This window comes from Hylobates moloch, unplaced genomic scaffold (genome assembly GCF_009828535.3).
Source record: "Hylobates moloch isolate HMO894 unplaced genomic scaffold, HMol_V3 SCAFFOLD_10, whole genome shotgun sequence".
Classification (NCBI taxonomy): domain Eukaryota; kingdom Metazoa; phylum Chordata; class Mammalia; order Primates; family Hylobatidae; genus Hylobates; species Hylobates moloch.
In genome coordinates, this window is record NW_026652285.1 from 8,366,902 (window position 1) to 8,380,481 (window position 13,580).

Genomic DNA, 13,580 nt, shown 5'->3' on the forward strand with positions numbered 1-13,580 from the left:
CCAAAAACCAGTTATTTAGAGCTATAAATCTTTTATTAATCAACAGAGCTAGTAGTTCTTGCCTTTCAGTGATTTCATCACCATGAACTTTCCCTACTATCATTTCTTAACAATCAAAATAAGCCAATGCCTAAATAATTGCACAATTTCAATGCAAAACAGCAAAACAAGATTTTCTTTTTGTATGTAGCAGCTTGAAAAGTCACTGTTCTGGGTTAGACAAAAAATGTGTCACACATTTAAGAACATATGTCTTAGTCTTTCAGGCTGGAGGTCTGAGTGGGAATTCTACAAAATAAATAAAAGGCACAGACCACGGAAAAGCCCTCTTAACCACATGCATAGAAGAAACAAAGGAAAGGGTAGAGGAGGAAAAAAGATATGGGAGGGAGGAACTAATTGTGCTAGAATGAACAAAGATGGAACCATCTGTAAAAGAAGTCCTTCATTAGAAAGAAGAATCTTTTTTTTTTTTTTTTGAGACAGAGTCTCGCTCTGTTGCCCAGGCTGGAGTGCAGTGGCTCAATCTGGGCTCACTGCAAGCTCCACTTCCCGGGTTCACGCCATTCTCCTGCCTCAGCCTCCCGAGTAGCTGGGCATGGTGGCAGGCGCCTGACGGGGTTTCACCGTGTTAGCCAGGATGGTCTCGATCTCCTGACCTCGTGATCCACCTGCCTCGGCCTCCCAAAGTGCTGGGATTACAGGCGTGAGCCACCGCACCCGGCCAGAAAGAAGAATCTTAAGACAGGTTCAGTTATTAAATATTGAGTGCCTACTATCTGCCGGATGCTATTCTAGGCATTATAATACATCAGTGAACCAACAGACAAAAATCTCTGCCCTCCTGGGAGTTTAAATACTGTGTGTGTGTGCCAGTGAGTGTGAAGGTAGAGAGATAATAAAGAACAATAAGTAAGTAAAATGGTACATGAAATAACAAAATGAGTATGTTGTCTTTCTTCATTATTTAGGACAAAGGTAATGTCTCTAAGGATACTACTTTAAAAAATTTTTCTAAAAAGATACTCTTTTCATGCCTTTTCCTATCTAAGGATACTTCTACAGACAGAGGACTTGACTCTGTGCAGTGGAAGAGGAAATCTGATCTAACATTATAGGTAGATTGATTTGAATCTTTTAGGGGAAGGTTAATAAGAAGACATCAATAAAAATAGCAATATTTATTAAAGAACGTTGTCTAATTTTAAGCTGAGGAAAAAGGCAAGAAAGAAAAGCAGACGAGGAGACAGGTTTACTATTAGGGTAGAAAAAAATCGGTGTGTGTGTGGCTTTCCCACTATTATTTCAGAATGGTTAAAATGTTTATATTACTAATATTGTTTACCCATAGAATGAGAAATGTTTGTTACCCTAAGCTACATCTAGATGTACATCAAGTGACATGCCTTTACAAAGCATGTCACTATGATACGATGGAACACAGCAAACACATCCCACGGTCTTAGTTTAGTGAAGGAACTTAGATTCTTTCCTTTCAGAAACATAAATGGATTTTAGCTTTCTTTTTCTTTTTTGCTTCCACATAGATACAGGGAACGAGCTGTATCTTTACGGAGCTTGGCTGGATTCTAGGGCCTTAGGCAAGTATTTTACCTTTTCTAACACAGTTCCCTCATCTATGAAATGTGGTTAATAATGACCTCTCAGGATTGTCTGCCATGAGATAACTACTGCAAATTACCTTGCACAGGTCTTGATCAATAGCAGGCGTTAAAACAATTCAGTTTCCTTAATCATATCAATACATTAAAGTTAAGAAGGCAATGCAAAAGAATGGAAAGAACACTGAACTTGAAGTCAAAAGACTTGGGTTCAAATTCTAGCTGTTAATTACTCTCTTATTTTTATTTTTTATTTTTTTTTAAGATGGAGTCTCGCTCTGTCCCCCAGGCTGGAGTGCAGTGGCGTGATCTCGGCTCACTGCAAACTCCGCCTCCCAGGTTCACGCCATTCTCCTGCCTCAGCTCCTGAGTAGCTGGGACTACAGGCGCCTGCCAACACACCCGGCTAATTTTTTGTATTTTTAGTAGAGATGGGGTTTCACCGTGTTAGCCAGGATGGTCTCGATCTCCTGACCTTGTGATCCGCCCGCCTCGGCCTCCCAAAGTGCTGGGATTACAGGCTTGAGCCACCGTGCCCGGCGTTACTTACTCTCTTAAGCAACTATTACTTATTAACCTCCCTACCTCTGAGAATTACAAAATGGGTATAGTAATTCCTCTATCCCAGGATTATAAGAATTAAATCATATAGATAAGTGCTTTAAAGTGTGAAGGTCCATAAAAAAATCAATCATCGGCCAGGCGCAGTGGATCACGCCTGTAATCCCAGCACTTTGGGAGGCCAAGGTGGGCGGATCATGAGGTCAGGAGTTCGAGACCAGCCTGGCCAATGTGGTGAACCCTAGCTCTACTAAAAATAAAAAATTAGCTGGGTGTGGTGGCATGCGCCTGTAGTCCCACTTACTCTGGAGGCTGGGACAAAATAATTGTTTGAACCTGGGAGGTGGAGGTTGCAGTGAGCTGAAATCGTGCTACCACACTCCAGCCTGGGTGACAGAGATTCCGTCTCAAAAATCAATCAATCAATCAATCAATCAATCAATCATCATAAATTGAAAAAATCTGAGTATGTTTAAACATATACTAGTTTTAAATCTTTCTGAAATGAAAGGTCTGATAAGTTGCATATCTTACCACTACAGATAGGGTACTTATGGCATAATACATTTTACTATAATTTATAGAAAGGCACTACATTCAAAAGGTATAAAGCAGGACACATAAAACTTATGGATTACTAGAGAACTTCTTGTTATGAAATAAAATAATCCGTTATTTTTCCTTAGGTATTAAGGACTGCAAGAAGCTAAATGACAGCTCTCTTCTAGAAACAACTCTAAAGAAAAACCTATTTTCAGATACATTGAAAATAATTTATTATTAATCATATTTTATTATTTGAAAAAATCCTGTATGGTATTAAATCTTTTTTTTTTTTGAGACAAATTCTTGCTGCCAAGGCTGGAGTGCAATGGCACCATCTCAGCTTACTGCAACCTCCACCTCCTAGGTTCAAGTGATTCTCCTGCCTCAGGCTCCTGAGTAGCTGGGATTACAGGCATGCGCCACCACGCTCGGCTAATTTTGTATTTTTATTAGAGACGGGGTTTCTCCATGTTGGTCAGGCTGGTCTGGAACTTCCGACCTCAGGTGATCCGCCCACCTCGGCCTCCAAAAGTGCTGGGATTACAGGCGTGAGCCACCGCATCTGGCCAGTATTAAATCTTAACCATAGTAACTAGCACTGTAATATTAAAAAACCTGTGTTCGTTGATTGAACAAAATACTTAATTTAAATGGGAGGAAATATATTCTTTGAAGTAGGAAAAACATCCATGAAATTCTGAGTGATTATGGCAGGAAAATAGAGGACAGACTCAATAAACTTGACCCAAATGCCGAAATCTAAGATTATAAACTGGATAGGGAGAAGCTGCTGAAGTTTTCCTGTTTCATTCTTCCTTTCTAAGAACTAGAAGTAGAGAGGTATTACATAGAAACTTTGGGGATAGACACACTTGTAATTATCATGGAATCATACAAGGGCAGAGAACTTCACTGTTCTTTCCTTTCTTTTTTTGAGACAGAGTCACGCTCTGTTGCTAGGCTGGAGTGCAGTGGCGTGATCTTGGCTCACTGCAACCTCTGCCTCCCTAGTTCAAGAGATTCTCCTGCCTCAGCCTCCGAAGTAGCTGGGATTACAAGCGCGTACCACCACGCCCAGCTAATTTTTTCAGTAGAGATGAGGTTTCACCATGTTGGCCAAGATGGTCTCAATCTCCTGACCTCATGATCTGCCCGCCTCAGCCTCCCAAAGTGCTGGGATTACAGGCGTGAGCCACCACACTTGGTTGTTCTTTCCTTTCTTTTGGTTAATAACGTTCTTTGTTACAAACCACACTGATTTAAAACAAATTCTTTCCAGGTTAATTTTTATTTTATTCTATTGAGATCTGCCCTTAGAAGTAATTCATATCACAGTTCTAGAAGCACATATCCATTTTCCCTTCGTTTAAATTCTTAACCTTTTCTCTCCTCTCTATTCATATATGCGTGCACACACACATACACACGCATACACCCTCCATCCTAAAGATTTTGTTAAGAGTGGCTTTGAGGACTTGCAGATTCTCACTTCTCTGACCACAACCCCCATCTCCTCGCCTCTTCAGAGACCCTCTTCTTCCCCATTCTCCTCCCACACTAACATCTGGCTGTTTTTCGGTAAAGGATATTGGTAACATGGGAGGAACTGCTTCACACACTCTCTATATATAGAGTATGTGAAAGAAAGTAAGAATTAGTGAATGGCAATATTCTCTCAGCTTGTGGCTGACAAAACAAAACAAAAAACTACATTTTTTGGGCTGTGTATATAAAAATGATGTGCATCTTTCTGCACACAAACACTATTTTCGTTTGGTGAAAGTCCTGGATAAATAGTTTCACAGGGCAAAAAATAAAGAAAGAAAGAGAGAAAGGAAGGAAAGAAGGAAGAAAGGAGGAAAAAAGAAGAAAAGAAAGAAAAAAGGAGATCACTAATTCCAAATGACATTCTATGCTTTATTACCTAAGTAAGCTACCAACCAAAAAAGCAGAAAAGAATAAGTAATTCACTTAGGAATGAGCATGTTTCATTGTCTTGTAATAGGTTCATCATCATTACGCAGTGAATCAGGGGGTATAATTACCTGGATATGCATTTTTATTATTGCTTTTCCAATTAGGGTTGCACCAAAGAAGGTCCAAAAAGGTACCAGAAAGTGTCCACATGTTATTCCAGCCAGATCAAATAAAGGATTTGGAATCTATAAAGAGAAAAAGAAGGACTTCAATATTATAATCCAAAGAACAATTTAATTTTATCACCCATTGATATGTGGCATTCTGCTTTCAGCCTGCTTACACTGCAAAGCAATATATGGGTTCCTTGATCACTACCGGATTGTTCAAAAGGAGGTCAGGCAAACATCCTAATGTGTCTAGAAGCTGGGTCTCATATTCACCTTAGGTGTTCAATGTGCTCACAGCAAACCAAGGTGTCCTTTTGCTTATATTACTCATGGCTAAGGCACTGTGTGTGTGTTTGTGTATGTGCCCATCACATGAGAACTGGATAAAGTTAGTGGACCTGCAGGAATTTAATCCCATTCAATTGATTCCTGGATATTTGGTGGCTGTTTTCTAAGGTGAGGTATGAGTGAAGAAAGAGCCTTAAGATTGTTTCAGCAGTTAGGGTTCTAAAATCTTTAGCTTGAAATGTGAATATTATCTGGAAAGCACTTATATTATTAGCAAATATTTTAATAAATTCTCAAATACATGTATGGGTGGATGTGCTGTTATTCTCAACATAAAATACTAATAATTTGTATTGTATTTTATGAGAGACCAAGTCTGAGGGCCATGTGACACAATTTATAAAGAAGATCAAGTGTGGAAATATGAGATCACACAGATTCAGATGTTTTGAATACACAGTCCCAGACAAAGAAGTGATTCACAACAAATACCTTTTCCAAACATTCCCACATTTTAAGAATGCTAAAAGACATTTCATGTAAAAATGCAAAGAAGCCACAAGCTGTTTTTGAGCACTTCATCCATTCTTCTCCTATGAAAGTACTCTGACCTTGTGGCTGTTGGCTGAACCATTAATAAGCCAATTAATTTATATAATTTCATTTTTGAACTTTGAAAGAAAAGGCTAGTTATTTAAAAAATATTTGTCACATATGGTCTTTAAAAAAGACATGACTAAATTAGAATTCAAGTATTCCTTTGTTACTAACACTTGGATTCAATGACTCATTTTTGTTTTTCTCATTCAAATTCAAATGCTTTAGGATTTTTTCATCTCTTACAACCATATGATAATATCATTTACACAGCATTACACCTGCTATTTGTTATATTTGCTCATGTGACTCTCATAATTCTATGAGTTATAACTTTTTTTTCCTTTATCATAAGGTTCCAACTCATGTTGAAATGAAAATGAATTTAAAGTATTTAAGATACGTAGGCTGGGCGCGGCATCTCACGCCTATAATCCCAGCACTTTGGGAGGCCGAGGTGGGTAGATCACTTGAGGTCCGGAGTTCGAGACCAGCCTGGCCAACATGGTGAAACCTTGTCTCTACTAAAAATACAAAAATTAGCTGGGTGTAGTGGTGCATGATCGTAATCCCAGCTACTGGGTAGCCTGAGGCAGGAGAATCGCTTGAACCTGGGAGATGGAGGTTGCAGTGAGCCAAGATCACGCCACTGCACTCCAGCCTGGGTGACAGAGGGAGACTCCGTCTCAAAAAAAAAAAACACAAACAAACAAAAAAAGGATTTAAGATACATAAATCAGAGTATCCCTAAGCTAACATCGCTTTATGCAGGTTTTATATAAATTCTTCCTTGTAACTAATACTTGAAACTCTGGAAAAAGACATCTATAAATTTGAGGAAAGAACGAAGTCACCCTTATTTGGTTAAATGTAGTTTAACTTGGTTAAATGTAGTATATTCTTCATGGGAAGAATGGATTTTGTCTCTTTTATTCTTACTGATTTAAGCCATTTAGTTCTGAAGTCATCACTACATGATGAAATACTTAAAAGCCAATAAACAAGATGTGAACCTATTCAACAGAAAACAGCTCATTTAATAAGTTGAATTGGGCTGGGTGCAGTAGCTCATGCCTATAATCCCAGTACTTTGGGAGGCTGAGGTGGGTGGATCACCGAGGTCAGGAGTTCAAGACAAGCCTGGCCAACATGGTGAAACCCCGTCTCAACTAAAAATACAAAAAAATTAGCTGGGTGTGGTGGCAGTCGCCTGAAATCCCAGCTACTTTGGGAGGCTGAGGCAGGAGAATCGTTTGAACCGGGGAGGTGGAGGTTGCAGTGAGCCAAGATTGTGCCATTGCACTCCAGCCTGGGCCACAAGAGCGAAACTCTGTTTCAAAAAAAAAAAAGTTGAATGGGCCAGGTGTGGTGGCTCATGCCTGTAATCCCAGCACTTTGGGAGGCTGAGGCAGGTGGATCACTTGGGCCCAGGAGTTTGAGACTAGCCTGGGCAACATGAGATCCTGCCTCTACTGAAAACATAAAAATTAGCCAGGCGTGGGGGTGCATGCCTGTAGTCCCAGCTACTAGGGAGGCTGAGGCAGGAGAATTGCTTGAGCCCGGGAGATGGAGGTTGCAGTGAGCCGAGATCATGCCACTGCACTCCAGCCTGGGTGACAAGATGGAGACTCCATCTTAAAAAAAAAAAAGGAAAAAAGAAAAAAAAAGGTGAATGATTCACAAAATTACATACCCAATAAAAGTGATAGCATTTTTGTTAATTCAGGAGTATATATGGATCAAAATATAACACTACCACTTAGTAAAAGTTCCGTTTTAACACAATTCACTTACTGAAGCACAGGCCAAAATTCCAAAAAATCCAACTTTCTGTACTAGTTTTTGAACTGCCAGTTTGGCCCGGGAGGCAAAGTCCTGTAAAAAGGCAAATTTAGAAACATTAATGAAAAGTAGGAAAAGAAGGAAAGATGGTTCTTTCTAGAGTTTATTAAAGATCTCACAATCTGATGACACTGATTAATAAGATGAATGATGAAAAAAATTATAGTAGGTTGTTCACTGAAACACAAGTAAAATAATGATAGAATATTACATCCTTAAAGTTAAGCTCTTACCACATTTTAAGAATAAACCAAAACACTGTAAATTTAAATTTAGTATTCTCTCTGGATATTCTAGGGATTAACAAAATACTGTAAACTAACCATGAACCAATTTATTATTCTGGAAACACTGGCCTACAACATCTATCTTTTCCTCTCTTCTATAATTTGCCAGACTTCATGAAGACATCTCTGCCGATCACTAGCCAGAAGATGGAAAAAACAGTTATGCGGCAATAAATAAGCATTCATTATCCCAGAAGCAAAAGAACATCCTACATTTCCACAGCTTGTGCTAGTTTTGTAAAACATTCTCACCATGATTTTATTTGAGCCTTCAATTCTGGTATGTAGGTATAGTGGATATTAGTATACCCAACCTATAGACCACAAACCTGCAGCCCAGAAAGGGTAAGTGATCAAGATCATAACGTCAGTTAGGGACAAAGATAGGACATGATTCAATATTAAGACTGTGAAATCAGTGCTTTTTATTTCACTCTGTTACCTCCTCCCATGCTGAAACATGCATTCGGCTGGCTAGTTCTTTCAGCATGTTGATGCTACAAATATTTGACTTTAATTCTTTTCTGGTTTTGAAATGGCATATATTCGAATCCAAATTCCAATGAAAACAGTTCATAAGACAAAAAAATGAGCTAATGTGTAAATGCTTTATTAATAAGTCTTCATATCATAGAACTTCTTCCACTCTCTTTAGTCCAACTTTCCTTTTTTTTTTTTTTTTTTTTGAGACGGAGTTTCACTCTTGTTGCCCAGGCTGGAGTGCAATGGTGCGATCTCAGCTCATTGGAACCTCCGCCTCCTGGGTTCAAGTGATTCTCTTGAATCCCAGTAGCTGGGATTATAGGCATCTGCCACCACGCCCGGCTAATTTTGTATTTTTAGTAGAGATGAGGTTTCACCATGTTGGTCAAGCTGGTCTTGAACTCCTGACCTCAGGTGATCTGCTTGCCTCGGCCTCCCAAAGTGCCGAGATTACAGGCATGAGCCACCGCACCCGGACTTTAGCCCAACTTTCTAAAAGACAATAAAGAGAATATAGAAGCTGGACAGCTCCAGCCGGGCACAGTGGCTCAGGCCTGTAATCCCAGCACTTTGGGAGGCAGAGGCAGGCGGATCACAAGGTCAGGAGATCGAGACCATCCTGACTAACACAGTGAAACCTTGTATCTACTAAAAATAAAAAAAATTAGCCGGGCGTGCTGGCAGGCGCCTGTAGTCCCAGCTACTCGGGAGGCTGAGGCAGGAGAATGGTGCAAACCCAGGAGGCAAGAGTTTGCGGTGAGCCGAGATTGCACCACTGCACTCCAGCCTGGGCGACAAGAGCAAGACTCTGTTTCAAAAAAAAAAAAAAAAAAAAAAAAAAAAAAAGAAGCTGGACAGATCTATCATAGAGAGTAGAAACAAAGTTGAAAGCCAGAAAAGCAAACTAGTTGAAAAATATACTTCTGTAATTGGCACAGAATCTGTGTATCCCCTTACAAAAACATTTTGACAAATAATATTGTGTAGAATAGTCCTACCAAGTTACCACAGTAGTTAATACTGAAATTAAAGCAAACAAACAAAAAACCTAACTCTACTTGTTGAAGATGATGAGAAAGTCAAAGAAACCAAACCAATAAACTATCTTTAAAAAAAATATGATCAGTCAATATAAACACTTTCAAGTCCAAATACATAGGCTCTCAAAGTTAATCATTAGTTAAATTCTACAACAAAATTTAGCAATTTTATAATTTATTTCCAAAGAGATAATTATTAATTTTTCTTTTTGGGATTAGACTTACTTTTTTCACTAAATCAGTTATATCCGATTTTTTTTTTTTTTTTTTGAGATAAAGTTTCACTATTGTCGCCTAGGTTGGAGTGCAATGGTATGATCTTGGCTCACTGTAAACTCTGCCTCCCAGGTTCAAGCAATTCCCCTGCCTCAGCCTCCCGAGTAGATGGGATTACAGGCGCCCGCCACCATGCCTGGCTAATTTTTGTATTTTTAATAGAGAGGGGGTTTCATCATATTGTCAGGCTGGTCTTGAACTCCTGACCTCCCACCTCAGCCTCCCAAAGTGCTGGGATTACAGGCATTTAGCCACTGCCCCAGGCCTCAGATTTAATATTTTTAAACAACTGAACTACTGCAGCAAAGGGTATTTTCTATTTTTATTTAGATTTCTAGCTGAAGGTTAATTTTTTTCTTAGCATCTATTGCATTAAGTGTGAAATACTGAGTTTTATTGATTTAAAACCATTTAAGAATATATAATCAATCAGTTTTCCTATATAGCTTATTTTAAAAACAAATTACATTTCTACTTCTATTACATTTTATTATTATTTACTGCTCCTTTTCACTAATCCTATCCTTCTGCAAAATCCATTTATTTTTAACAAATTATACAATTAGTCCCCAAATTACTAAGTTTATAATCCATTTGAAGCACTAAATAAAAACTGGTAAAAAATGTTTTAATTGTCTAAAGTATCAACAGATACTATTAAGTTATGAAATTTTAATTACTATAGCACAAGAATTAAATATATAAAATCAGGAAAATGCCTTCCTTTACAGCCTTTAAAATTTTCATAGCAAATCCACTTTTAATGAGAGGGAAGACTGTATTCAATTGCCAAGAAAAGGTAAACAACAAAAAAACATACAAATTTTATTTTAAAGACAGCACAATTTTCATAAGTTTTCCAAGTCAGATATATGTGGGAATATTTTTCTATCAGCATTAATGTCACCTTAAATAGACACAATTATAGAAAATTAGTTTTTCTACATTAAATGATATAGACAAGATCAACAAGTATTGTATTTAGAAGGTCTGGTGTCCTGCTTTCTATTAATTTCCTTTTTTTTTTTTTTGCTTTTGAGTTTGCCAAAGAGCATTATCTTAATGTTAAGGCTTTAGAATTTTCTATTTATTTAAACCAAGTGACTAAGATTGTGCCATCATTTTAAACTGATGGCATTTTTCTACTCTATAGAATCATATATACACATACAAACTTAAATAAGAAAAGAGGTATAATTATACCAACTGGTTTATATAAAGAAAAAAATGATTAAACATTATGCAGATCACCTAATAATATCAAAGATACTTAAGACTACAGAAGATCAAGAAAACATGGTTTAAAAAACATCCTGAAAAGAGGTCAAAACACAGTGATCATTACTAACGAAGAGGAATAACAAGTAAGGAGCCATTTTTCCCTTTTAGGGAAGAGTATCTTTGCTTAACGGCAATTAGGCAAGAAGAAAAAATAGACTTCTTGTTCTTTCAGATGCCTGGGTGCTCCTCATTAGTTATCCTTAAGGGAGGTTCAACAATCTTTTTTTGAGCAAAAAGAGTTAATCTATCCGAACACGTCAAGCTGAAACCTCCTTTTACCTTTTTTAATTTTTAAATTTGAAGCTGGCATGTATTATAAGGAAAACAAGTAAAGTGCCTTTTTAATGGAGAGCTTTACTTTTTAAAAAGAGTGAAAGTCATCTACTGAAAAAGGATTTCACAAATTTTATTATGTATTTAACATACACAGTGACCATGCTACTTTCAGTTCCCATAATTTTTTTCCAGGTCTTTCACAATATTCTCAGAATTTAAATTTACATTACATATCAAATAATCTACAAACATTTACTGAAATTATATTAATATGAAGTCTGCACAGTTGTTTTTATTTCAAGAAAATAAACATTAGCATAATATGCAGTTTGATGGACAGTATTTTCTTGATTTTTTTCCTTGCCAGTGTAATGAAAACAAAACCAGGAAAGCACTGTATTGGTATTTTAGAATAGTAAAATAACTAATGTTTAATGTTTAGATTTCATAAACACGAACATATTTTATTGTTTCTTATTTTAAATTTATTTTACTTTTTTTTTTTTAGCCGGAGTCTCGCTGTCACCCAGGCTGGAGTGAAGTGGCGCGATCTTGGCTCACTGCAACATCTGCCTCCCGGGTTCAAGCGATTCTCCTGCCTCAGCCTCCTGAGTAGCTGGGACTACAGGCACACACCGCGACGCCCGGCTAATTTTTTGTATTTTTAGTAGAGATGGAGTTTCACCGTGTTGCCCAGGCTAGTGTCAAACTCCTGAGCTTAGGCGATCCACCCGCCTCAGCCTCCCAAAGTACTGGGATTACAGGCTTGAGCCGGTGCGCCAGGCCCATATTTTACCTTTAAAGCCATATGTATAAAACTTAGTTATATGGTTTTAACAGCTTTATGTAATAATTTTATTGAAAACATTATTCTTTTATTGTCCAAAATGTTCTATATGTTATGTGCAATTTTGCTTTCCTTGTTGCTCTGTAGGTTTTTTGTTTGTTTGTTTGTTTGTTTTTGAGACGGAGTCTGGCTCTGTCGCCCAGGCTGGAGTGCAGTGGCGCAATCTCGGCTCACTGCAAGCTCCGCCTCCCGGATTCACGCCATTCTCCTGCCTCAGCCTCTCCGAGTAGCTGGGACTACAGGCGCCCGCCACCACGCCCGGCTAATTTTTTGTATTTTTAGTAGAGACGGGGTTTCACCGTGGTCTCAATCTCCTGACCTCGTGATCTGCCCGCCTCGGCCTCCCAAAGTGCTGGGATTACAAGCGTGAGCCACCGCGCCCAGCCTGTTGCTCTGTAGTTTTAAAAGTTCTTTGTTTTTCTAAAAACAACTTCAGTATATTTTTTAATTATTTGTATAATTTGGCGGCTCTTATGGTGATTTTAGAATAGTATTGTCTATGAACTAAAATATATATATTCTCACTTGCCTTTATAATGAGAATTTTATTCTATGTATATTGCTAATAAACTTGACTCTATTACTCACACACCTAACACCACCGAAAAGCTAAACCAAAACATAAAAAATCTCTTTTATAAAATTAAAAAAAAATTTTAAACAAATTTTGCTGTTCTTTTTAGTCCAAGTAAAATAAAAAAGCTAAGTAAAAATACACACCAATAATAAACAATATTTTTAAGAAAAACTAAATAAAAGATTACAAACAAATTGTATGTTAGGTATTCAATGTTCCTGTTAAATGTTAAAAAAATTAATATTTCATTTGAATAGTTTTGGAGTATTGTGGGAACAATGTAGCATGTCCAATTTGATTACTTCCTCACATGTCATTTTTCACTTTTTCAAAAATCCATAAACTAAAAACAAACACCGTTTATTAGTTCCATTTCTCTGTATTTACATTTCACAACTTTTACCTATTTCACAGCTTAAGTGCCTGAGATGATAGTTTCATTCTCTAAGTCTACTTAAATATGAAGCATGCATTTACAATTAGCAATTACAAATCATTTTCTACTTTTCTTTTTTCACAAAAATAAAACCAATTATAGGTAAATAAATTACCTTTCCTACCACAACCCATAGTGATTATATATGTAAACCAATTATGCTTCTGAAACAGGAGATGCAAGAACCATTTTTCCAAGCACTACAAGACTAATAAAAAAAAGTCGGCGGGGCGCGGTGGCTCACGCTTGTAATCCCAGCACTTTGGGAGGCCGAGGCGGGCGGATCACGAGGTCAGGAGATCGAGACCACGGTGAAACCCCATCTCTACTAAAAATACAAAAAAAATTAGCCGGGCGTGGTGGCGGGTGCCTGTAGTCCCAGCTACTCGGAGAGGCTGAGGCAGGAGAATGGCGTGAACCCGGGAGGCGGAGCTTGCAGTGAGCCGAGATTGCGCCACTGCACTCCAGCCTGGGTGACAGAGCGAGACTCCGTCTCAAAAAAAAAAAAAAAAAAAGTCACAGCAATTCCTTATC

The 13,580-nt window shown here is 37.9% G+C and overlaps 1 protein-coding gene across 4 annotated transcripts in view; it reads right to left on the reverse strand.

Moving 5' to 3' along the window:
• The window catches only part of VMP1 (vacuole membrane protein 1), a 134,218-nt gene that overhangs the window by 25,359 nt on the left and 95,279 nt on the right, over positions 1-13,580 (reverse strand). For all 4 annotated transcript variants that reach the window (XM_058445165.1, XM_058445166.1, XM_032162905.2 and 1 more), the window contains 2 exons: positions 7,496-7,576; positions 4,775-4,891 (listed from right to left, as the gene is read on the reverse strand). In XM_058445165.1, coding sequence (XP_058301148.1) covers positions 4,775-4,891; positions 7,496-7,576 — 198 coding nt within the window. The remainder of the gene's footprint in view (positions 1-4,774; positions 4,892-7,495; positions 7,577-13,580) is intronic.